The 24,616-nt window shown below is 51.8% G+C and overlaps 7 protein-coding genes across 7 annotated transcripts; 4 read left to right on the top strand and 3 right to left on the bottom strand.

Moving 5' to 3' along the window:
- The first annotated feature begins 78 nt into the window (after nt 1-78).
- VPH1 (H(+)-transporting V0 sector ATPase subunit a) lies at nt 79-3,520 on the top strand. The gene is made up of 4 exons (XM_062914261.1): nt 79-636; nt 709-787; nt 849-2,864; nt 2,923-3,520. Exons 1-4 carry the CDS (start codon nt 508-510, stop codon nt 3,276-3,278), a joined length of 2,580 nt encoding a protein of 859 aa, XP_062762488.1. The 5' UTR covers nt 79-507; the 3' UTR covers nt 3,279-3,520.
- Nucleotides 3,521-6,039: 2,519 nt separating this feature from the next.
- SOK1 (Protein SOSEKI 1) lies at nt 6,040-8,094 on the bottom strand (the record flags this gene model as incomplete). Its single annotated transcript, XM_062914260.1, has 1 exon — nt 6,040-8,094. The coding sequence occupies one exon, from the start codon at nt 8,092-8,094 to the stop codon at nt 6,040-6,042; it is 2,055 nt and encodes a 684-aa protein (XP_062762487.1).
- A 7,139-nt stretch (nt 8,095-15,233) lies between these two features.
- QC763_604160 (uncharacterized protein) lies at nt 15,234-16,569 on the bottom strand. Its single transcript, XM_062914259.1, has 4 exons — nt 16,137-16,569; nt 16,025-16,077; nt 15,827-15,965; nt 15,234-15,773 (listed from the first exon to the last, which is right to left on the bottom strand). Exons 1-4 carry the CDS (start codon nt 16,137-16,139, stop codon nt 15,750-15,752), a joined length of 219 nt encoding a protein of 72 aa, XP_062762486.1. The 5' UTR covers nt 16,140-16,569; the 3' UTR covers nt 15,234-15,749.
- A 171-nt stretch (nt 16,570-16,740) lies between these two features.
- Nucleotides 16,741-17,370, top strand: QC763_604150 (uncharacterized protein; the record flags this gene model as incomplete). Its single annotated transcript, XM_062914258.1, has 1 exon — nt 16,741-17,370. The coding sequence occupies one exon, from the start codon at nt 16,741-16,743 to the stop codon at nt 17,368-17,370; it is 630 nt and encodes a 209-aa protein (XP_062762485.1).
- Nucleotides 17,371-17,669: 299 nt separating this feature from the next.
- POA1 (ADP-ribose 1''-phosphate phosphatase) lies at nt 17,670-19,104 on the bottom strand (the record flags this gene model as incomplete). Its single annotated transcript, XM_062914257.1, has 2 exons — nt 18,744-19,104; nt 17,670-18,659 (listed from the first exon to the last, which is right to left on the bottom strand). Exons 1-2 carry the CDS (start codon nt 18,987-18,989, stop codon nt 17,670-17,672), a joined length of 1,236 nt encoding a protein of 411 aa, XP_062762484.1. The 5' UTR covers nt 18,990-19,104.
- A 97-nt stretch (nt 19,105-19,201) lies between these two features.
- On the top strand, nt 19,202-21,392 carry QC763_604130 (uncharacterized protein; the record flags this gene model as incomplete). The annotated part of the gene is made up of 2 exons (XM_062914256.1): nt 19,202-20,462; nt 20,517-21,392. The coding sequence occupies exons 1-2, from the start codon at nt 19,923-19,925 to the stop codon at nt 21,390-21,392; spliced, it is 1,416 nt and encodes a 471-aa protein (XP_062762483.1). The 5' UTR covers nt 19,202-19,922.
- A 491-nt stretch (nt 21,393-21,883) lies between these two features.
- RVB1 (RuvB ATP-dependent DNA helicase pontin) lies at nt 21,884-23,441 on the top strand (the record flags this gene model as incomplete). Its single annotated transcript, XM_062914255.1, has 4 exons — nt 21,884-22,027; nt 22,093-22,860; nt 22,919-23,250; nt 23,309-23,441. The coding sequence occupies 4 exons, from the start codon at nt 21,884-21,886 to the stop codon at nt 23,439-23,441; spliced, it is 1,377 nt and encodes a 458-aa protein (XP_062762482.1).
- Between the last annotated feature and the right edge of the window lie 1,175 nt (nt 23,442-24,616).

Below are 24,616 nucleotides of genomic sequence, written 5' to 3'. Positions count from 1 at the left end.
GAAATACGAATAATTTTGGTTATATTTGTATCGAGCTCAATTTGGACCATGCTCCTTGATCGCGTTGACATGGTTCGGGGTTGGGGTTGGGTATAATAAGTATTCGATTTGGGATGAGAACCTGCTGTCAGTATCTAATTGCTCTGCCACTTCTGATACGGACATCTATACTATCTTCCTTAGGACCTATCATCTTTATGTCTCTTTCCTCATTGCCCCTAAAACACTACATTTGCAAAATCAAAAAGAAGGAGCCGTGTAAATTGACGTCACACTCCAGGGGTGCATCCAAGAAGGCTTGGCGGTGGCTGTTACAGGAGCGGCGCTGCCTGCCGAAGCTTTGCCGACACGCGGCGGCCGGGCCAGCTCCAACGTCTCTGGTTGTTGGTTGCAACAGCACCATCATCAGCTCCTCCAACCTGCAACTCCAATTCCCAGCACCTCGCTGTACAAGCACATCACCATCCATCTTGTCGCCGGCCATCGCCAATCGGCTCACACGTCGCGATGGCGCCGACAAAGGACACCCCCTTCCGCTCAGCGGACATGAGCATGGTCCAGCTCTACATTTCCAACGAAATAGGCCGTGAAGTTGTCAACGCCCTGGGCGAACTTGGCCTCGTCCAGTTCCGCGACGTAAGCTCCACCACCACCATCCGGCCAGCCGCCTTTTTGGGAGCTTTCAACTAACACCAGACTGCCAATCAGCTCAACGGCGACCTAAGTGCTTTCCAGAGAGCTTATACCAAAGATATCAGACGCCTCGACAATGTTGAACGTCAGCTTCGTATGTTTTCCGCCTGCACCCGCCTCAAACATCCGACACCTCGCTGACCACAGTTAAACAGGCTACTTCCATTCTCAGATGGACAAGGCCGGCATCCCTCTCCGCAAACTCGACCTGGATGTTGAGAACCTCGCCCCTCCGACCACCACCGAGATTGATGAGCTGGCCGAACGATGCCAGGGCCTCGAGCAGCGTGTTTCGTCCCTGAACGAAAGTTACGAGACACTGAAGAAGCGCGAGGTCGAGCTCGCCGAGTGGCGCTGGGTCCTGCGTGAGGCTGGCGGCTTCTTTGACCGTGCCCACGGCAGCGTAGAAGAGATTCGCGCCTCGATCGACAACGACGACGCCCCGCTCCTGCAGGATATCGAACACAACAACGGTGCTGCCGATGTGGAGCGGTCCTTCTCCGGCATGAACATTGGCTTTGTAGCTGGTGTCATTTCCAGAGACCGTGTTGCCGCCTTTGAGCGTATTCTCTGGAGAACTCTCCGTGGTAACCTTTACATGAACCAGGCCGAGATCCCCGAGCCTCTCATCGACCCTTCCACCAACGAGCCCGTCGCCAAGAATGTTTTTGTCATCTTTGCTCACGGCAAGGAGATCCTCGCCAAGATTCGCAAGATCTCAGAGTCAATGGGCGCTGAGGTATACAATGTTGATGAGAACAGTGACTTGCGTCGGGACCAGGTGCATGAGGTCAATGCTAGACTTAACGATGTCCAGAACGTTCTCCGCAACACCCAGCAGACTCTCGAGGCAGAGCTCACTCAGATTTCTCGCGCCCTTTCTGCTTGGGTGGTACTGATCGGCAAAGAAAAGGCTGTCTACAACACGCTCAACCTCTTCTCCTACGATGGTGCTCGCCGCACTCTCATCGCCGAGGGCTGGTGCCCCAAGCACGATCTACCCCTGATCAGGTCGACCCTCCAGGATGTGACAAATCGCGCTGGTCTGTCTGTGCCAACCATCATTAACGAGATTCGCACCAACAAGAAGCCTCCTACTTATCTCAAGACCAACAAGTTTACCGAAGCATTCCAAACCATCGTCAACGCCTATGGTACCGCCACTTACCAAGAAGTCAACCCTGCCATTCCCGTCATTGTTACCTTCCCCTTCCTGTTCGCCGTCATGTTTGGTGATTTCGGTCACGCCATCATCATGCTCTGCGCTTCGCTGGCCATGATCCACTGGGAGAAACCGCTCAAGAAGGTCACCTTCGAGCTCTTCGCCATGGTGTATTACGGACGCTACATCGCTCTTGTCATGGCTGTCTTTTCGGTCTACACCGGCCTCATCTACAATGATGTCTTCTCCAAGTCCATGACACTGTTTAGCAGTCAGTGGGAGTGGGATGTTCCTGAAGGCTGGACTGAGGGTGATACACTTGTCGGCAAGCTGAAGGACCCCAACTACCGCTACCCCTTTGGTCTTGACTGGAGATGGCATGGCACTGAGAACGACCTCCTCTTCAGCAACAGTTACAAGATGAAGATGAGTATCATTCTTGGCTGGGCTCACATGACGTACTCTCTCTGCTTTTCGTACATCAACGCCAGGCACTTCAAGAAACCCATTGATATCTGGGGCAACTTTGTACCTGGCATGATCTTCTTCCAGGCCATTTTTGGGTACCTGGTGGTTTGCATCATCTACAAGTGGAGCGTGGACTGGTTCGCCATTGGACAGCAGCCCCCTGGATTGCTCAACATGCTCATCTACATGTTCCTCCAGCCCGGTTTCATCGACATTCCTCTGTACAGCGGTCAGGCGGCTGTTCAAAAGTTCTTGCTGTTCTTCGCCGTCCTTCAGGTGCCGATTCTCTTGTTCCTCAAGCCCTTTTATCTGCGCTGGGAGCACAACCGCGCCCGGGCCAAGGGTTATCGCGGGATCGGCGAACGATCAAGAGTTAGTGCTCTGGACGAGGATGATGAGGGCCATGGAGCAAACGGTCGTCCCAGTGGAGAAAGTGACGAGGGCGTTGGTATGATCGCGCAGGGTGTCGACCACGAAGATGAGGAACACGAGGAGTTTGAGTTTGGTGAGGTGATGATTCACCAGGTCATCCACACTATTGGTATGTTTCCTTGCCATATGTGATCCTTGTTCGCTATGCTAACAGGACCGTTTTACAGAATTTTGCCTCAACTGCGTTTCCCACACGGCTTCCTATCTTCGTCTCTGGGCCTTGTCTCTTGCTCATCAACAGCTGTCGGCTGTGTTGTGGAGCATGACCATGGGGCCCGCACTGAAGAACGGCAAGGGCATTGGCGGCGCCATCTTCCTTGTGGTGATCTTTGCAGCCTTCTTCTGCCTCAGCTGTATCATCTTGATTATCATGGAGGGTGTGTCGGCCATGTTGCACTCGTTGCGTCTTGCGTGGGTCGAGTCTTTCAGCAAGTTTGCCGAGTTTGGTGGTTGGCCGTTTGCGCCCTTCAGTTTTGGGACGTTGCTAGAAGAGAATGAGGAGTTGAAGGAATATCTGGGTTAGAGTGTTTTTTTCCTTTTGTTTTGGGACTCTTTCTCTCTGTATAGTTAGGGTTGATGATGGATGAGATGGACGGACGGGTTGTAACTGTATTAGGCAGGCGGGCGCTGATGTGCATATTACAACGAGTTTTTTTGTTAGCCTGTTTGAGTTGTGCATTGCTTTTCTTGTGTTTGACCAGAAATTGAAGTCTTGGACCGCCGAGGGCGGATTCATCTCTCTTCTCTTGGGCGTTGGGCGTGGTCACGAGCAATATACTGATGAGTTAGTTGGTTGCCCGGCCCGCCTCACTTCTTCGCGATCATCACCGAGATTCAGGTGGTCATGACAACACCGATGGGTATTGTGGGCGTAAGACGTCTAAGGTACATTGGCCTTGAAGATATGAGAGATATTCCCTCCTCGCGGGGATTGGCCAATGAGATCCTGGAGCCTAGCCAGCCTCGCCAGACAGAAGAGGTGACCAAGCCGACGATCGAGGATGAACTATTTCGAATCACGATGTTCCGGGCGTTTTTGGTGGTGTGTAGGATCCCGTTCCTCCCGTGTCCGGCGCACCACCATTATTACATTTTATGATGTTGTAATGATCGGCTCCCCCACGAATTTTTCGATACCGACAGTCCTGATGCCGATGATCGGTTGTGTGACGGGACCTGCATCCAAACCTACTTCTCCCCCACACACACACCGGGCTGCGGACAGTGTGAAAGCCACCTCCGCGTTTGTTGGTTGAGGGAGATATAGAAACCGGGCGTAGGTATCGATCCAAAGCAGGAGTCATGATCCAAAGGGAGAAGGCGGAAAGGCAGGAACAGGCAATGGGCGTTTTTGGGTGTTGGGGAACTGTTAGGGCCACCCCTCCCTGAGGGAAAGCTGAAAACGAGGCTGTTGATGGGGGGGAAACCTTTGATCATTGAATGATTGTAAATATCTCACATTGAACGCAGGATATCACCCGCATCTTGGTCGATACCCGATCAATATGCGGTTTTTTTCAAGGTATCCCAATTGGTAAGATCCAGGGGTTGGTTGGTTTCGGTACCCTTCCAAAAACCTTCTCCAGCAGACAGCTCGTCTCCTAATTCCCCAACCCACCATCCATCCGATAGTATCTGCAGTTTCGCATGAATCAAACGACAAATAATTTTGTTTCTTATGAAAATCTACACATCTCATCTGAAAGTGCACATTGTACTTAATAACCGCATTGACACCACCACCCAAAACCCACAGACCCGGCCACCACCACCACCACCACCACCACCGAGCACCGACGACTTGTTACCTCACCACCCCCTTTGTTTCACAATCTTCACTCCCCCATACACCTAACCCAACCCACTTGACCACCATCCCAAAACACGGCGGAGTGAGTTTCCGCCACCCCATTCTCGAAATAAAAAAATATCCACGCGCATCATTACAATCTTCACCTCCCCCTGCTTTCTAGAAGCCTTCCATTCTTCTTCTCCTCACTGACGCCTCACCGCCCCTTCTGACAGTGACATTCGTCTGTGTTTCGCCCCCCAGGTTTACCAAGCAACCAAACTGTCATGTCCGGGAGGTTGTCTCTTCTAAAAGGAGTGGTGTGGTCTTGAACTCATATGCAAAGATGGTGAAAAGTTGTTCGGCGGTCCAGATTAGGAAAAAGACTGCTTGCTACTAGCTGTCTTACCTTTGTGCTTGCTTGCTTGCTCGCCATTTGGGTTGGGGTTGCTGCTAACCTTGGTGGTTGCGGTGTAATCAACTGTGTCTGTGTCTGTGTGATCGATCTCTGTGAAAGTCAAACCCGTTAATCTCAGTGTCATGTCAAAGATCTGTGTCTCGCTGGCACCCAAGTGTACAAAAATCCCAGTGAGTGGTAAACAACGTCTAATTTCTTTCTTTATTTTTCCTTCTTTCTCTTTATCCCCTTGGGCTATGCTCTCTGCTATGCGAAATGACCTGCAATCGGCGATATGCTACCCCCCCCAAACACCTCCCCTTTTTCTTCTTTCCTTCCTCCCAACTCCAGAGTAACACACACACCCACACGTGCAACACACGCAACGCAACACAAACAAGTAGAACAACAACAACAACAACAACAACAACAGCAACAACAACAACAACAACGGTATCTTTGCTTCCCATTCCCCTGCCCCTCCCACCTCCCCCCCCAAAAAACACAAAACATATCCTTCCAACCCACTACCACACACACCAACAACAGTCTCGAAAGAGTGATGGGGATCAACAAAAAATAACTCTTTGCTTTTGTCACCAACCACCAACCACATTCCCCTCAACTTGTAACAGACTGCCAAAATCCAAGACAACAAAGCAAAAAAAACAGAAAAGTCAAAAACAAACAACAAAAAACTCCAATGCTGTGTATGAAAAAAAAAAATAGATATATATAGAGAAAACGCCGGTATCTTTAACTCTCGGTCTCCACAACAATGTCAAGCAGACATGCGCAGAAAAAAAACAAAACCTTGAGAAAAGAAATGCAAATTAAACTTCGATAAGATAGAGGGGGTATACCGATTTTTTTCCACAAGAGAAACAACAGAAGAAAAAACAACAGAGCGAGGGAGAGTGATGAGATGTAAATGGAAAACCCAAAAGTTTTTTTTTTTTTTTTTATAAAAAAAAAAAAAAAAAAAAAAAAAAAGGTGTCGAAAACGATGGAGCAGGATTTGTTGTGGGCAATCCATTAAATAATGTAATAGTAGAGTTTGTCAAACAAGAACCACTCGGGAAATCTTTAGGCGACTTCTCACGCTGCCTCAAAAACTGGGACAGCAGCGGCATCAATCATCTCTTCCTCAATCGAGTCTTCGTACGCCAGCAGGGCCCAAACCCTCCAATGAAGAACGCCAAGATGCGCCAGGCGGACGGCCATGTCGTCGATGCCAGCTTCCTCGCGAGGATCGCGGGGGACCCTCTCGCCAAACAAGCCATTGTTGCGATCGCGCAATGATTCGCTGGGACGGTTGGCTCCCATGATGCGACCGCCAGTGGCGACAGAGAAGAGCGAGACAGCAGACATGTGCTTGAACTCGTTGACCCGCTTGGCCAGCTCGGCGAGCAATCGTTGCTGGAACTGCGCTGCAACCTCCTGGAAGAGTTCCTCCTCGATATTTGTCACGGCATTCCGGATCTGGTCCTCGAATCCGGGAAGGGATGGTGGCGCATTGACGTAGCGCAAGATCTGGAGGGCAACCGAGTCGGCAAGACCTCTCCACTTCTCTCTGGAGGTGTTGGCGGGGGGTGCCGTGTGAAGAAGCGCAAGAAGCGAGTTGTACAGGTCAAGAGCCTTGGTCCGGGACTCGGCAAAGTCCATGCTTGGTTGAGCGCACAACTCGCCCGAGTTGCGAGGCGACGAGAAGGTAGATCCCCGGTCGCTAAAGACAAAACTCGAAGGCCGAGAAGACACGAAGACGAACTCGCCCGATGATCGATTGCTCAGAGCCCCTTCCTCGCGGACATACGATGGTACCCTGGTGGACAGATGAGTGATCTTGGAAAGACGGTCCAAGTCCTCGAACTTGCGCATGCAAATCTCCAAGCAGATGCTGTCATACATGTCGGAGCGTAGCTTGAGAAGGCGGTCTTCATCAAAGACAAATGTGCACGGCGTGGTCTCTGACCGGGTGGTAGGAAGGACGAGCCGGGAAAGAGCATCGAAAAAGATGGACATGTTGCCAAAGGCTTGCGCATGAGGCATGGGCGAGTGCTGATATATCCGTTCGGCGTTGCTTTGAGCAGCCTTGTACCATTCCCTGGCCGGTAATACGCTGAGCTTTCTGGACTGGATCTTCTTCATAAAGAAGCGCTGCTCGAAGTGCACAGTGTCCTCGATCAACACCGGACGCAGGCATCGTATCTGGTGGTTGGCAACATCCAACTTCATGGCCTCCAAGACACTCAGCAAACTCCTCATACCCTTTACAAGCTCGGCTGGATCGTTGTTGCGGTTCCCGTTGCTGAGCTCCTGGTACATCTCATCCACCCATTCGTCGCGCATCGGAGCACAGTGCAGCTTCAAAACAGCCGATAGCCACGATGCTAGGGCCTCGAGATCGGCAACGCCACGGTTGAACTGCTGCATCAGGAGATCCACATTCAGCCCTTCGTTCAGGAGTTCCCGATCCCGCTGCGGTACCAATGTCTCGATGATGTCCCGAACCGCAGTAAGGAGTGCCGGGAGGCACCATTTCCCATCAGCATACCTGCTCATGAAGGTTTCCCGGTCCATCACAAACAGAATCAGCTGGTCCAGCAGCGCATTCCAAAACTGATTGGCCTTCTCCTGTTTTCTCCTCCCTTTTTCACCGTCCAAGTTGGGGCGGAAATGGAGCTCGGGATCATAGTTGATATCATGCCTGAGCTTGGGATTGTGTATTATCTTGGTGACATCGAGTTCGCTTAACGTGCTCTTGGTTACTGGTGGCTCGACCGGGCGCGCGGGTTGTGGTGAGGAGCGACGGGTGGGTGGCGGTCTCCGGTTGGGGCCTTCGGTTAGATATTCGGCATTGGCCTTCTCGTTGGAGTTGGTTGAGCAGGAGGACGGGTTTCTAGACAGTCCAGGCGAAGGACGACCGACTACTGGTGTGGCAAGTGACCCATTGGCGTTGATATCCTGTGTCCCACGGGGCAGATCCTGAGCAGGAGGGACTTCCCTCAGTGATGACTGGACTTCAGGCTCGGCTGGCGGCGCACGGGTTTCCGAGGGGGCGTCTGGCATGGGCTCCTCGCCCGTGGCCGAATCGTTTCTCCTATGGGTAGGCATGTGGCTTTCGAGTCCTCCTCCGGCACGTTGTTCGCCCATTTTCCAACTGTTGACAGCCACGACCTTATGTATCTGTGGGCTGGGTGAATTCGTCGTAAAATTCCGATCAGATAAAGCCCCTTTCCAAGGAGCAATGACAACGTGGGGCAGAGGCCTCAGCTTTTATATATCTATTAACTTGGGAGCGGGTCAGCATGAATCCAACGGCGTCGACGCAATCAAGTGGGAAAAGAAATGGGGAAAAGGTGCAGGGAGCGTGGAGAGCAGGCAAACAAAGCAGTGGGAAACACAGTCTCCATGGAAGACGAGGTCTCGTGAGATCGGGAGCGTGCATGAAGCAATGTAGCCACGGCCGCGCTGTTGGTCGGAACAGGAGAGGACCCTCGACGGAGCACTGTAGCAGCGGGATACGGTTGTGTACAGGTCCAAGTCCTTGATTGTACGAAGGTGAAGCGGAACCAAAAGGGAGAGGGAAAAGTGTCGGCTAACCTGCAAGTTTCCTAGTTTCTCAAATGGTCTTCCTGGACAGCGATGGGAGAAGCCGATTCGACCTCGTCGTGATCCAGGGGTTGTTCTCTCTTCCTTTCTCTATATTCCTTGCACTCGGTTCTAATTCCACACGCAAGCTTGCGCTCTATGAATCTACTATGTCGAGGTGTCGCAGCACAGTACAGCACAGCCAGTGGGCCACACAGGAGGAGGTGAGTGTGAGGCGGTGGGCGGTTGTTGGTGTTGGGTCAGACTGCTTTGCTGGGCGGTGTCGGAGTTGTATCAGTTTCGGGGATTCTCAGTGCTGCAACAGCATGCACCACGACAATGAAATGTCTGTCTATATGTGCCTGTGGTGTAGCTGGTGGGGTGAATGGCGAGCGGCCGGAAGAGGTAGACAAGTGGAGGGGGGAAGACGACGGAAGAAGTAATAAATATAATGAGAAGGAGCGAGAGGAAACAAACGGGTGAGTGAGATGGGGCCGTGGGAGCAGCGGCCGTGATATTAATGAGATTAGTACACGAGAGAGGGAAAAGCGAGAGAAAGCGAGCCAAAGTGAGCGTGACAGCGCGTCCTTTTTGTTGGAGGGATGGCAAAAAAAAAAAAAGATCACAAAAAAATAAGGGAGAGGGAGAAACAGTGAGTGAAAGAGTGACACGAAGATGGAGCATGGAGCATGGAGCGAGCGAGTGGATGGATGGATTGCGGAAAGACGAGAAATGGAGGAACTTGAACCCACACACCATACCGCCCACTCCCACTGTCCCAAAACAGAGGGTGCCGCAACGGAGTATCCAGGCGTGCTAGCTGCATCCTGGCATTCAAAGCACATTTTGGTGTGATAATCACACGCCCCCCTGGTTCCTTGGCGTTGACTCTCTGGTGTGTGCCTTCCCGGCCGAGGAGGAGGCGGATGGTATTTCCCATGGGCAGCAGCGGGCAGCAGTGGGCATCGGCAGCAGGCACCGCCCTCGATGGCTTGCGACCTGCGATGCTTCATCATGAAGAGTCAGTCACAGTCGGAACATGTGTCGTCAGGCCCAGCAATGAGCGACATGCCAGCCTCAAGGTTACCACCAACCTCCAACCTCGGGAGCCGGATCTGAATTTTTTTTTTAAGGCGTGGTCGTCGAGATCTGCAACGATGGGGCCGGCGATAACGAGGCAAGCAAAAACAGAACCTGCGGAACCCATTTCACAACCTCCCGCTCGTTGAAGTCGGTCTTCTGGAACATCTCCAAGGTTTGGTTCTGCTTCTTTCCAACGGTCACTGGGCCGAGCCTCACGATTCATTCCTTCCATCTTCTTGGGTTCTGCCCTATGTCCATTAACCTTCAACCCTGCCGTTGGCCCGTGTTTTCTTGTAAGTGACTATCATTTTCGCCGGTGGGTTACGAACCAAGGATGGGGCATTCTGCCGTACCCTCTGTGCTGACCAGAGGTTGAAGTCGCGGGCACCGAAATCGCCTGTTCCAGTGTTATCAACCTGTCACCTTGGACGGTAAGTATGTAAGGTCAGTGCCCCATCCTCCAAGCATTTTTGGAACAAAAGGGGCCGTCGGCCATCATCAATCCTGCCATCCGCTGCCCATCACCCGTCACACATCACACAGGGCAGCACACACTCTCTCTCACACACAGCCCTTGGGCGGGCCGCAATTGGCGCCGGTCTCGAACTAATCCTCCCCAGAATCAATGCAGCTTCATAAACATGGCACCAGCCCTTTGGGTGCTCTATCTATCATCATAGCTCCCGCCACAACCCTGCTCGCCCATCTCATACTACAAGGAGCCAAGCTATGGGATTAGCATCGTCCACGGCACTCGGAGGCTTTTTCGGAGCGAAGCGGCCCACTAGATGGCCAACTTGCAGCTCTTGTGGGTGGTAACATAAGCCTGGCGCCAACTGCGGACGGCCCAGCACAGACGAACATGACACCAGCCTCGCTGCCGGGTGAGGTTGGTACGCCGGGCCTGGCGCTGATATCTTTACTTTTTTTCTTATACCGTGCGGAACTAACCATGGAACGCTGCAGTCATACTTTTAACCATTGAATAATAAGACCGGAACATGGAATGATCTGGATTTCCCATTACGAAGCATTCCATCCCCGGAGCCAAGGGGGTTGTGGCTCGATCAAAGAGAGATCGACAGTCTTTTTTTTTTTTTTTTTTTTTTTTTGTCTTTCGAGCGATTCAACCCACAATGGCCATCCCTTGGCTTGGACGATGCCCGTTCTTTTTGATCAATCTCGTATTGCATGTGCCGTTCGGTATGCCCGTGGACAACGACATAATCAAAGGGCAAGACATGCTATGGTTCTGGAAAGACGAGCCATCAGATCTCGCAGAAGCTTGGAAGCCTTTTGGGGGCGTCAACATGGACAGGCAAGAAAATTTCTGCCATCTGCATCCTCCTGCGTCTTGCTTGCTTTCGTTCTGCAGGAGGCGGGCGGCGAAAGCATCTCGATATGCAGCCAGACAACCAGACTGACTCATCTTTGGATACTCGAGAGAAAAAGAAAGGAAGAGACGAGAAATGAGACCGGACCGTACCACAAGCGGCTTCCGAGGATCACACGTGATGCTTTCCCTCCTTATCCATTTACAAAAGCAGGGCAGTTTCACGATGAATTCCAAAAGCAGATGTTGATGTGCTGACTCCCTCCTGATGGGTCAGCACACACAGGTCAGGGCATCTGAGACACCGCCTTCTCCATCGAGCATGGTGCCGCATCCCCAATAACCACCACCAAGCGACCCGCACGATTGGATCATCCCGCGCTGCTTTCCAGCCACACTTCAACTCAAAGGGCCCCAGCATCTTCGACATCAGATCAAACCTGGCAGTGCTTTCTTTTCTTGGTGCGATGTGTGTATTTCCGCGAATGGGACGGACAATGCCCGCTTGGAATTCCCCTTTGCTGCATTAGTTTGGCTGCTTCTTGCATTAGCAGCTGTCAGCTCAAATGAGTCTTTTCCACTGCTTAGACCAGACCAGACCTACAGAGCACTCGATATTATCCAGCAATCGATATCAGCCGCAGAGCTGAAATCTCGAACCGCTTTGGGGCACACCTTCGGGGACCTCTGAAGGTGAAGAAGAAACGACATCCACCAAGAAGAAGACCCCTTTCACCATCCTCCTTACACCTCCTGGCTGCCATTCGATGGACATGATGATCTGTTCTCTCTTTCTTGTCCGCGATGGGCCCCGATAAGTAGGTTGTTTCTGTTGCCTCGCTTGTGGCCTCTTCCAGAGACTGGAGGGCTGGTCATCTGGTGGTCGGTCGGTCGTGGTCTGATGATGAAGGTCAAATTCTCACATTGCACACGCCCCTCCCCCCCCTGGTCTCGATACCACAGCGCCGGGATAGCCCAGCTTCGGGCTTCGAGCTTGCCAGATGTGGGCGGATCCCCCTAAATATCCAGAACCACGGCCACATGGCGAACCCGCAGTTTGGCAAATCTTCCCAAGCCTTGACGAGGCCGGCTCTGCCGATTTCATCATTCAGCGGACCGGTCTTGGGTTACGGATGGAGAGATTGGGAGTCCGGGGGTATTCTCCAGGGGGGGCCTACCTGCATGTTCAAATTGCCCATTTGGCCATGCAGAACCTCATCAGAACGGCGCCAGCTGCGATCGTCAGTAGCCAGATGACCAAGGCCCACCACCGCCATCGTCGTCCACGCGCAGACACGGGTCACGGGATTGTCTGGTGATAAGAAGAGAATGCAACCTTTTTTGGCCACCACCGGCAACGATCCACGATCTGCTTTCTCACCAAGAAAGCACGCTGCGCAACAACTCAGCTCGCGATGCAACTCCAGCGCAGCTCAGCATGAAACTAAACAGACGGCCTCTGACGCGATAAGCTGAGGCCCAGGCTCGACCAGTGGTGAGTGGCGGCAACGCTCGGTCGTTCATCACCGGCCAGCGACATTGTCACTACACACACACTAAAAAGCAACAACAAGAACAAATCACTATATTTGATGCTTGCTGCACCTAGCTCTCTGGTGCCACCACACTTTGATGCGGGCTGCCTTTTTGGAGCCAGACCTTTTTGCCCTAATGTGTAAAGTTGCGTCTTTCCTGACCGTCGGTGGACATTCTTGTTACCAGTCACACACCCCAAGGGCTTTCCTGCGGATGCGACGATGCGAAGTGTGTTGTCAGAAAGATGGAGCCTGAAGCAAGGCAAAACAGGAATCCGATCAAACAAGACGTTGTTGTCTTGGTGTCAACTCACTTCTGGCCAGAAGTTGTTGGAGATCGACCACGAGTCATAGCCATCCGAATAGCAATGATAGCTGACGCTTTTTTTTTTTCGAGGCGGCTGAAAGATTTGATAGGACCGGATGGCTTTTTACTACAAGTGACAATAAGCCCAACAATGCGGCCCGAGGTAGATCTGCTTCTGGATTTGTTCGATCAATTACACCCCCCGCCATCGAATATATGCCTTCTGTCTACCTAAGACACCACCGTGGGTGTGTCTGATCACAGAAATGATTGAGCGGGGTTGGGGCCAAACGTCTAGACAAGTCCAATCACCTACCCATCCGGTGGAACTTGGATGTTCCAGACACAAGATTTGGGGAGAAAGAAAAATACATACCAATTCTGATACCAAAGGAAACCAGACCTCGAATCCAACACAAGACATTGCAATACAACTTCACACAAAGCCAAGCCGGCAACTGTTATGCCATTCATTCAGCTTTTACTGGAAACACTTGTTTTCTGCTTACGCACAGGTTTTTGCTTCAGGCTTTTACCATGTTTTTTTTTGTCAAGTTTGAGGCGAGCTTGTTGGGTTCAACCTGTCCATGTGAGGTGAAGTGTTCGGCGAGGGTCAAAACTCACCCCCCTTCTCCCCACCCCTGGGCCGATCCACCACCACTCACCCCCCACCCATCCACACACACACACCTCGGACCCTTTTAGCCCTAATCTTTGCATCTGGGGTTCCCTTTCTCAAACCGCCTCACTGGGATCAGTGCACGGCTGCGGAACAGTTCAACCATGCACAAATATATGATAACCATGGAGAGGTACAAATATTCATGACCTTACCATTCTCATTGCTTTTTCTGCCCTCGAATTTACGGACCCCGCATGACTATCCCCGGCCCCGCAATCCGGACATGCCGCCGGGGGCGGAGTCGGGGGGGTCGGTGGACACCGCAACGGCACCGACACTTTTATTCTTTCTTTTCGTTGTTCTCATGTCAGACCAAGGTCAGACGCGCCGGGAGATCATCCGCGCAGAACTACAAGGTTTCATGTTAGGGAAGGTTGTTATGCAACCGAACTGTAAACCGTATGTGGAAAGGGATTACCTAGTGTAACACATGGGGTGTGGAAGTTGAAACGAGACAACACCACTACCTACGTCTCTTCACCTTTGGTAGACCCGAATGCTGGGGCGACAACTACAGGTATTCTCGTTTAGAGAACCAGACAAATTATTGACGCGGGATAGGTAGGTAACTTGCTTTGGCATTGCCTGCGGCGTTTCTTAGTGGGACGTGTTGCTTTTCCTTGTTCCTGAGATGCATATAGCCGCTGCGTCTGCTCAGAGTTGAGCTTGCAGCCAAGGTAGTTGGTTGTATCTATCTTTCGGGAGACGGCAGTTTAGCAGTCGATATCTCTGAATAGTCCCGGGGGGTTATCAAGGCTGACTAGGTACCTTACCAGAGCGGGGAAGGAGGGGGTGATCAAGCTGGGTGCTCGCATGAGGAAGTTGATATCGAGCTCAAAGTTCCCTTACTCTGGTAAAAGTGATCGAGATGGGTACTTGCAGGGTGGCTACGACATGGCTCTGGGTGTGGGGGCGGGGTTTCCTATGTTCACGGGCTACCGCTGTGTTGGTAGCGACTGTTTGTGCGCGGACTACATGATCGAGGGTTGCGGGTTGAATGATGACATCTGCTCGGTGAAAGGGTGGTGACTTACCGGTGAGGAGCAAACTACTACGCAAGCTGCATTGCGTTGCTGCTGGTAGGCAGGACGGGACGGAGAGAGGGGTGAAGACGCTGCGAGGATCTTTGGGTGAGGAGAAAGGTCATATCAAAATGATGGTGTAGAGGCCTGGATGTGATGAGATTTTCCAAGGCTGAGGCCAAATGTCGAGGCCACCCAAGCCAGATTGATGGTGGTAGGAGATGCTAACCACCAGCACCACGAGCTCAATCACATGCAGAAATGAGTCCTGAATTTTGCAGTCCAGAAACAATTTTATGCAGTTTGCTCAATTCCCAGTCTTCAGCCCCCAATGTTTGCCATGATACTTCGAACCGAGCACACCTTCCAACCTGGTGCCGAGTTCTCGCAAGACTGTTCACTATCAACCGTGGACCTACCATCCCGACCACCCGTCACATCACCACGACCCAAGTCACAACCTCGGACTCGTCCCTCGACCCAATCATCTCGCCGATTTCAAGTTTTCATCTGAAAAAAATCCCCAAAGCCTATGGCCGCAAACTCGGTCTCCTACCCGTGTTTCCTTCGAGAATCTCAACGGGCCATATTCCTGACCGCCACTCTTTGGGAGAATTCTCCGGATGGATCCCGAGAAGGTGGCCAAGCGGCCGACGGGCATTGACCGCTCTGTCTAACAAGATAATTTTTGTCCCTGCACAGGAAACAAACAACATACGTGGCTTTTTGCTTTGAGAAGCTCGGAAAGGCCAGCAAAACGGATTGGCGATCGTTGGTCTGGGGAAGATGGTAGAGAGGCCTCGCTTATGTACACTCCCCTCCACTTCTATCATATGAGTTTAGATGGCCGGTATTGGTGAGGCCCATCTCATTTTCCTATCTGACATTGTCGTTATGTCCTGTCCAGTTCCAGAAGGCCACCTAAGACGCATACCATTGAAGGAAGCCAACCCACAACTTTCGTGAAGAAACAAGAAACAAATATCCTAGAGCTGGCATAAACGTGAAAGAGTCTGGGAATTGGTTGTTGAGAAATGTTAAATTAGTTTTCTCTTTTGATGATCTTGTCCTCATTATCATGCCTGCGCAAGGCAAACAACCGGTCTCCCCACCGCATATCCACCACTGTCTCATTACTGCTTGGTGTAAGTGTTGTGTAAGAAGAAACCAAAACCCAACGCCGTGACATCGCCAAACCAAAGGCAATTATTATATACCTAAACCAGCAATCTGTTTTCCTTCCATCAAAGCTAGTTTAAGAGCTGAGGAAGATGGAGCCCTGTTCCTCATTAGCACACGCCAGAACTGTAAAAGAGCACGATTTTGACTCACAGCCATGAAGAGACACCACAAACTCATGTACGGGCTCAGTCTCTCACCGATCCTGGCTGACTTCCAAAAGACACCCATAAGGCCGGTCTTGTTTCTGTCGAGGATGGCGGGGAAGATTTGGTGGACGTGGGCGCATGTGCTTTGTCGTGAGTTAGTATGAGAATCCTATAGGACGGTGAAAGTGAGGGGTGAAAGTACCAGATTAGGAGGAGGATTACAAGGAGGAGTGACTGGAGGTTGAAAAGGGCGGACTGTTCACCATCATTAGCTTTTACTCTTATGTCGTAACAAGACATAGAATGAAATATACCATTTTGTCGGTTTTATTCTTATCGATTGTCTTCAGATTTTTATGGTTTGATACAATATTGGGGTGATTTGGTGTTGCGAGATGGTATGTGTGAAGTACGCTGTGAGTTGCCGGCCAGAAATAAAGATGTCATCACCTCTGAATTGAAGCCAAAGTGACCCCCGTGTCGTGTCCTGACAAGCTCGGGCCACCTGTCTGGACCCACTTTTAAACAGGGCGAAGGTGGAGCCCCTGGCAGGGATGTGCGGCTGGAAGTTCTGGAACCGTTCGTTTGGGAATTCCACACGACGACTTTTTGCGGGGACCTTGATGGACGATGCTTCCTTCTTCCATCATCATCAACGGCTGTAAACTTTGACGAAGCTGTTCAGATTACCCCATCGCTGATATCGACCGCCCGAAGAGGATAAACTTGTCAATGATTGTCGACAAATATTCTGAACCAAAAGACAATCGCGCGTTCGACATCCATCCATCGACAACGTCACAAGCTCACAACACAAACGCGAACTACAACTCATTCCAACCTTCCCAATAATCACCACCCACCCACCCATCCTCGCAAGCCGTGACCAACTCCCTCCCCCCCTCCAACAACCCCAAAATGGAACCCCGCGCCCGCGCCGGCAAAAATGTCGGCAAGATGAACTTTGGCCACAACGAGCTCGCCCAGCTCCTCTACTCCCACGGCGACGCCCGCCTCCCCCTCAACGAGACGGTCCGCCTCCTCGACGAGGTCCTCACCGACTTCATCCAGGGCGTCTCTTTCGAGGCCACCCGCGCCGCCCACCACGCTGGCCGCCAAAAGGTCAAGTTTGAAGACTTTGAGTTCGCCATGCGCCGCAACCCGAGGTTCATGGGCAAGATCCAGGAGGTGTTTGAGAAGAAGAAGGAGATTGAGGCCGCGAGGAAGAATTTCAATATCGAAGATCAGTGGATGAAGGATGCCGAGAGGGAGGAGAAGGAGAAGGCCGATCGGGAGAAGGAGAAGGCTGGTGGGGAAGGGGGGGAGAAGGCCAAGGGGAAGAGGGGACGGCCGCGGAAGGATAGGGGGGCAAGTGCGGGGAGTGGGAGCCAGAGTCAGAGTCAGAGTGTCCAGCTGGAGGGGTCGGGGTCGCAGTCGCAGAGTCAGCAGGTGGATAGGATGGATATTGGGGAGGAGGACTTGGAGGATGGGTTGGATGATGATTTGGAGGGGGATGCTGATGTTGTTAGCGCCATCAGGCGGAGATAGGTTTTGAAGATTGGGATTTGCTGTTCTTTTTTCTTTCTTTTTTTCACGGGAAGATATATCATAGCGATGGAGTTTTGGGTATTGTCTTACGGGATGATCAACAGAGTAATAGTGGACAACGGCGTTTTAGCTGCATATGTACATGAGCCGTCAGAGGACCTTGATATGAATGGGATTATAGGAGAGCATATGATTCAAGTGTGTTCAGATGTCAATAGATGTCTATTAAGCTGCGTTCAAAGCCTGCGAACATACCAACCCCATTGTATCTATTGGATTATCCAGGCTCATCTGTACGCCTATTCCCTCCATTCCTCCCCCTTGGACATCTTCTTCTCCCCGTTCTCCTCGTTCACCACACCATCGCCGTCTTTGGAAGCCACCACAATCTTAAAATCCCCCCTCCCCCACGTCTGGAACCTGCTCAGCGGCATCCCATCCAGCAACCCACTCGTCCGCTCCCACGGAACGCCAAAAAGCCCCGAGTTGATCTTGCACATCCTCACTTGGGGAATAAAAGGGCAGTCCTCCTGGTTGAACTTGACGTCGTTGAGCTTGGACAAGAAATTGAGCATGGCTGACTCGGTGTGCTTGAGGATCTCATCCGGGGGGTCCCGCTTGGCGCCGACGTTCTTGCTGGTGAAGAGACAGGCGACGTAGTGGATGTCTTTTTCGTGGGGGGACCGGCGCTGGGGGTTGGATTCACCTTTGGAACCATCGTCGTCGTTCTGCCTGGCCCAGTTGAATCTCTGTTCTTGGGGGTGTATGGAGCGTTTTGGGACTTGGATCCAGTTGGTGGTTTCTTCTTCTGGGGGTTCTTTGCTGGCGTTGCTTGTTTTGCCATCGGTGCCTTGTACCCCAGCGTTGCCAACCTCATTCTCGTCAACTTCAGCTCTATCTTCGTCTTTGACCTCAGGGGCATCTTTGGCTTCGTCGTCACCCTCCACACTACCAACTTCGACCTCATCACCCCGGACATGCCAATATCTGTCGGACTGAGGGGTAATGAGAAGAGCCGTCCCGACGAGCTCATCCGGGGTAAACTCTTGACAATGCTTCCTGTAAATCTCAAAGGCAGCTGGGTAAGACTTCTTGAAAGCGAGAGCAATACCGCCTCCCCACTTGCCAATCGTATTACAGGCGTGAATGAGGACACTGTTGGGCGGGGCATCAAACAAATCACCCTGCTCGTAGGTGAGGACAAGTTTTCTAGTCTTTGGTTCAGAGCGAGTTTTTCCAGGAAGTGAGTGAACTGTCGCGGTACATGATGCCCTGGTTCGGGTGTAGTGCTGTTTCTTGTTAGACTGATGAAAGCCTCCTCCTGTGTTGACCTTTTGACGTTGAGGTTGGGGTGGTGGTTTGGTGTCTCTCACTTCCCAGTTTTGTTCCTCTTGGGAGAATAAGTTGAGGTCTGCCAATGAGGGCTTGTCCTCCCAGGATGATTCGGCCAGGGATGATGCCATTGTGGTCGACTGGGGCTCAGTGGCAGAGTCCAGGATATAATCTTGGGTCTTTTGCCGCTTCAATCGGGCTGGTGGACCATAAAAATCGGTGATGCGATGGTTCACTGATTTAGAGGAGGCACCAACAATGGGACCAATGCGTCTCTTGGAGGCCATGAATGTGCGTGTGGAGGTCGGTCTTATATGAAGATAGATGAGTAGTGAGGAGGTGCTTGGAGTTTGCCATGGCGTTGCCTTCCAAGAATGATACAACAGCAGTTTCGCCAAACAAAAATGACAGGTGATGCAGACAATCGACGCGTCTATAAATGAGAGTTCTTGCTGATTGTGTAACCATTGTCTTTCTGGGATCTGGGATCTGGGAAAGCACGAGCCAAGCCTGTCAATGAATTCCTTTGCCGATCACTCCTTTCATTTCTTCATTTCTTCCACACCGACACTGCAACTCTCAGCCAGCCAATACAATAACTCTCCGACGAGAGACCTGCCTAGCGAAGAGGCTTCCAAAGATAATCTGATGCTCTTCAGAGACGGTCAAAGTGGCTGTGGATACTTCGTACTGTTTATGGGCCTTGAAGCCAAAATTCGAGTGGATAAGCACTCATATGACGCCGACCCCCACATACCTACCCCTCCTAACCAAACACCTTGGATTTAGCACCGTTCGAATGACGCAGAGATGAAGCACGCAAAAACCGACGTTCAATGTCACCCGCCGCGATATCGGGCGGGTAGAGCCATAGTATGGTCGACCCCTGGCATCCGACGAACGGTTCCCGTATCCGATGGCTGTTACTGCCTGCCAGCCTGGATCACAGCATGGCGTCTGTTTGTGTTGACCATTCACAGTCGCACGCAGTTCCGTCGCCCAAGCAGTCAGTCAGGCTTAAGGTGTGCCTAGCACTTCGCCCGGTCCGGGGATAACAGCCCCCGGGCATGCTATTCTCTCCGCTTTTGAGGTGCTTAGGTAGGTTTGGCTTTTTCTCGTTGAACCATAAACTTCTTTTCCTCTTTCTACATCTTGTTAACGGGCAAGATGAGTAATCCTCTTGTGGTTTTTGTCCAAATACACTTATATTCTCCGCAATTATGTCCCGTTATCTAAACGTACCTAGCAAACAGTCTGAGCAGAGGGATGATGACGGTGTCATTGACAACCTTCCCATGGAGGTGGTGGCCACTGGCAAGGTTAGGACTTCATCGCCATACTTGACAACAAACATACAAGGTCTTCGATCACGGTCTGTCAGTCCAAACCCGCAACGAGGAGCCTTATCGTCCTCACCTTCACGCCGTGCTCCAGCTCCAGCCTCGCCAAGGTCCCCTACCCTTTCTCGAGAGAAGCAAAAGCAAAGTGCCTTCTCGAGGTCATGTCATGCATTCTGGAAGAAGAATAAGGGACCGATATTGGTGGTCTTTGCACAGTTGTTTGGTGCTCTCATGAACGTTTCGGCAAGGCTACTCGAGTTAGAAGGAGATGGAATGCACCCTCTCCAGATTCTCTTTGTGCGGATGAGCGTCACCTCGATACTCTCTTGCATATACATGTACTGGAAGAACATCCCCGATTTTCCCATGGGTCCCAGGAATATCAGATCTCTGTTGCTTCTTAGAGGGTTCAGCGGATTCGTATGTGGAGATTATCCCCTTTAACTACGAGCTCTGATACTAACAAGCCCGCAGTTTGGTATCTATGGCATGTGGTATTCCATGATGTACCTTCCCCTGGCCGAGGCAACAGTCATCACCTTCCTCGCCCCCTGTGTAGCAGGCTACATATGCCACCTGCTGCTCAAGGACCCGTTCACTCGCAAAGAACAGATCGCCTCGTTCATAGCCCTCGGAGGAGTTGTCCTCATCGCTAAACCCACTTCACTCTTCTCGTCTTCCACTGATTCACCTCCGCCATCGTCAGGGGAAGGTTCTCACCATCCACCTGGAGACAATGCAACACCTACCCAACGTCTTTTCGCCATCTTGGTTGCCTTACTCGGCGTCCTTGGAGCAGCGGGGGCATACAGTACCATCCGCTGGATAGGCAAACGGACACACCCGCTAATCACGGTCAACTATTTCTCTGTTTTTAGCACCATCGTCAGCACCACTGCTTTACTTGTCTGCCCACTGCTGGATATCGGACAGCCAGCCATCAGATTTGGGTTTCCGTCGTCAGGTCATCAGTGGTTTCTGTTGGGAATCTTGGGTATATGCGGCTTCGGTTTGCAGTTTCTGTTGACGGCAGGGCTCGCAGGAGAAAAGAGCAACAGGGCGACGGCAATGGTATACACTCACATGCTGTTTGCTGCTGGGTTTGACAGGTGGGTGTTTGGACATACAATGGGGCTGTGGAGTGTGATGGGGTGTGCCTTGATCTTGGGAGGGGCAATGTGGGCGGCTCTGGGCAAGAAGAAGGTGGAAGGGGCGGGGTCCAAGGAGCAGGATGTGGAAGGAGGCGGTGCCAATAGTAGAGAAGAAAGGGTGCCGATGTTGAATGGAGAGGACACAAGCTCTGGGGACGAGGAGGGATCTGTGGAAATGGATAGGTTGAGAAGTAGATGAGAGATGGATATGAAAGTGGCGGCATAGGTCAGGACTAAAAGGGGGTAGTGGTACTGATGCGGGAACCCTAACCCTAAAACATTCACTGGTAAGTGTCATGAGAGATACGGCAAATAGACAAGTCAACACTTGGAATCATGGTGTCGAATATGTTGAATAACTACAAAATAACCACTATATGCACTCACCTAAGAGTAATTCAACCACAGAGTCACCGACTCTGCTGATGCTTTGCTCAACTTTCAGTCATTTATTTATACGCCAGTGCACAGACCACCTGGTTTGGCTTTTGGTTGGCAGTGATCAATCGCGTTTCCTGGAAATTTGAGAGCTTCCAGAGCTCGCGTCCGCCTTTCTCTCCCAAGTTCGCAGCCTTTCCACCGCCATCAAACCATCAAACAGACGCCTTTTGAAACGAACAACTTCGAATTGGCGACATCTGATACAAATCATCTCTTCGAAAGACAAAGACACAAACACCAGCATCGAATATGGTTCAAATCAGCGAAGTCCGCGGCAACAGCCGCGACCATCGCACAGCGGCGCACACCCACATCAAGGGCCTAGGTCTCAACTCGGCGGGTATCGCTGAGAAGCAGGCTGCTGGCTTTGTTGGACAAAACTCGGCGCGCGAGGTACTTTATCTCTGTTTCCGACTTGATGTTTCAAGCAATGGGCATTAATCATGACATACATACAGGCATGCGGCGTTGTCGTCGACCTCATCCGAGCGCACAAGATGGCCGGCCGTGGCGTCCTCCTCGCCGGCGGTCCAGGCACAGGCAAGACAGCCCTCGCCCTCGCCATCAGCCAAGAGCTCGGCACCAAGATTCCCTTTTGCCCCATCACCGGCAGCGAAATCTACTCGACCGAAGTGAAGAAGACCGAAGTCTTGATGGAGAACTTTCGGCGGGCAATCGGGCTCAAGGTCCGCGAGACCAAGGATGTGTACGAGGGCGAGGTCACAGAACTCACACCAGAAGAGGCGGAAAACCCCTTGGGCGGATACGGCAAGACTATTAGTACTCTGCTCATCGGGCTCAAGAGCGCGCGAGGACAAAAAAAGTTGAGACTGGACCCCAGCATCTACGAGGCTATTCAGAAGGAGAGAGTTACTGTGGGTGATGTGATTTACATCGAGACGAATACCGGTGCGTGCAAGAGGGTGGGGAGGTCGGATGCGTATGCGACTGAATTCGATCTGGAGGCGGAGGAGTATGTGCCCATCCCCAAGGGTGAGGTACACAAGAAGAAGGAGATCGTGCAGGACGTGAGCCTGCACGATTTGGATGTGGCCAACGCTAGACCGCAGGGGGGCCAGGACATTATGAGCATGATGGGCCAGCTGATGAAGCCAAAGATGACGGAGATTACGGATAAGCTGAGGGGCGAGATAAACAAGGTGGTGAGCAAGTATATCAACCAGGGTGTGGCGGAGCTGGTGCCGGGTGTGCTGTTCATAGATGAGGTAGAGTTTCTCTCGGGAAAAGGAACTACTGGCAGGATTTGGCTGACCTTTCTCACAGGCGCACATGCTCGATGTTGAGTGCTTTACCTACCTCAACAAAGCGTTGGAGTCCCCTATTTCCCCTATTGTGGTCCTGGCTTCGAACCGGGGTGTCACCACCATTCGTGGGGCTGACGACCTGGTAGCTGCCCATGGTATCCCCCCTGACTTTTTGTCTCGCCTCCTCATCATTCCCACCCATCCGTATGAGCCCGAGGAGATCAAGAGAATCGTACGGATTCGGTCAACCACCGAGGGCGTGCAGCTCACAGACGCCGCTGTCGACAAGATTGCGGAGCATGGTGTGCGTATCAGTCTTCGTTACTGCCTCCAACTATTGGCTCCAGCCAGGTACGTGGTCTCGGGTGTTTGCTGTTGGTCCAGAAAACTAATAAAGGTGATGTGACAGTATTCTTGCTCGGGTCAATGGCCGCTCTCAGATTGATGTTCAGGATGTTGCAGAGTGCGAGGACTTGTTCCTTGATGCCAGACGTAGCGCCCAGGTGTTGGCCAGCGAGTCGGGCCGGGGTTTCATTTCATAAACTCGGTTCTCAGCACACATCGAAGTTCTATATCGTCGGTCTCGGAGCGGTGGGGTGATTCAGGGGTAGCGGCTAAGCAAGCTTAGAGCACGGCGGATAGGTACTGGTCACATCTCTGATTTTAGCACGTATGATAGATGAGGATACCGGTTTGGATGGGAAAACTGCGTTGCAGATCGGAGTTGGCGCGTAATCACTTTTTTTCTGCTTTTGTTATGATATCTGTTTGGGAGGAAGGGAACATTTGCGACGGGAGCTGGCTGGCGGCACTGCGCTTGAGAATGACAGGATGATATAACAGCAACCCAACGACAACAACTACTATCATATTTTTTCTTTCTTTATGACCGTCTTACCCACACTCTGGCCAACAATCGGGACCCCTCTTGGGCTGGAATTTGAAGCGAACAAGAGGATGTCAGAAGAGGGGCCAGACCTGTTTCGGTTCACCATGGTCTTTGTCCAGCGTGCTCATTCCTCAACGGCATGCTCCCACATTCCTTGTGCCTTTGGCATTGTTATGGCAGAGAGAGGCTGGATCAAGACGATTTCTGGCCTGAAATGGGCCACTGCGAACGGAATGTCTGCAAACGCGGGGACAAAGAAAAAGTCTGGTGCAGCCAACGTTGGAGCTGCGGCGCATACTGGCTCCCGAGACATCGACAACCACAACCACAACCACAGCTACGCGCCTCTGGACTGCCCACTCTTTTCCATCTGTTGTCACTAGGCCGATCACGCTGTCGTTCGTAATAATGTCATTTTAGACTAGCACCCACCGTCAGCCACGGAGCAATACTCTCTGGGGCACCCAATGATACGGTCATCCATTATCTGTCTCTTTCTCCCGTTGTTGGCCATCTGGAGAGGGGTCTCTGGCATTGTCTGGGGACGGTGAAATTAACGGGGAAGACAGATCACAAAGGATACAATCCCGACATATACTCCTATTGATTGTCGTTTTTTTCCCCATTCTCTCCTGGCGGGAAGTCACTCAGACAGATAACACTTGCAGAGACGGAGAGAGGCCTTTGCCTCCTCTTGACACCGCTCATACGCAGACGCACGGCAACTGGCCAACCACAACGGAACCTCTTGGGTGTAGATGGAGTTTCCTTGTTTGGCAGTTTCTTTCTGGTCCGGATTCTTTTACGACACCATCTCCTGTCCTCATT

The sequence above is a fragment of the Podospora pseudopauciseta genome, chromosome 6, assembly GCF_035222475.1.
Source record: "Podospora pseudopauciseta strain CBS 411.78 chromosome 6, whole genome shotgun sequence".
NCBI lineage: Eukaryota > Fungi > Ascomycota > Sordariomycetes > Sordariales > Podosporaceae > Podospora > Podospora pseudopauciseta.
Note: the sequence above shows the minus strand (reverse complement) of the source record. Positions and strands in the feature narration are given on the sequence as shown.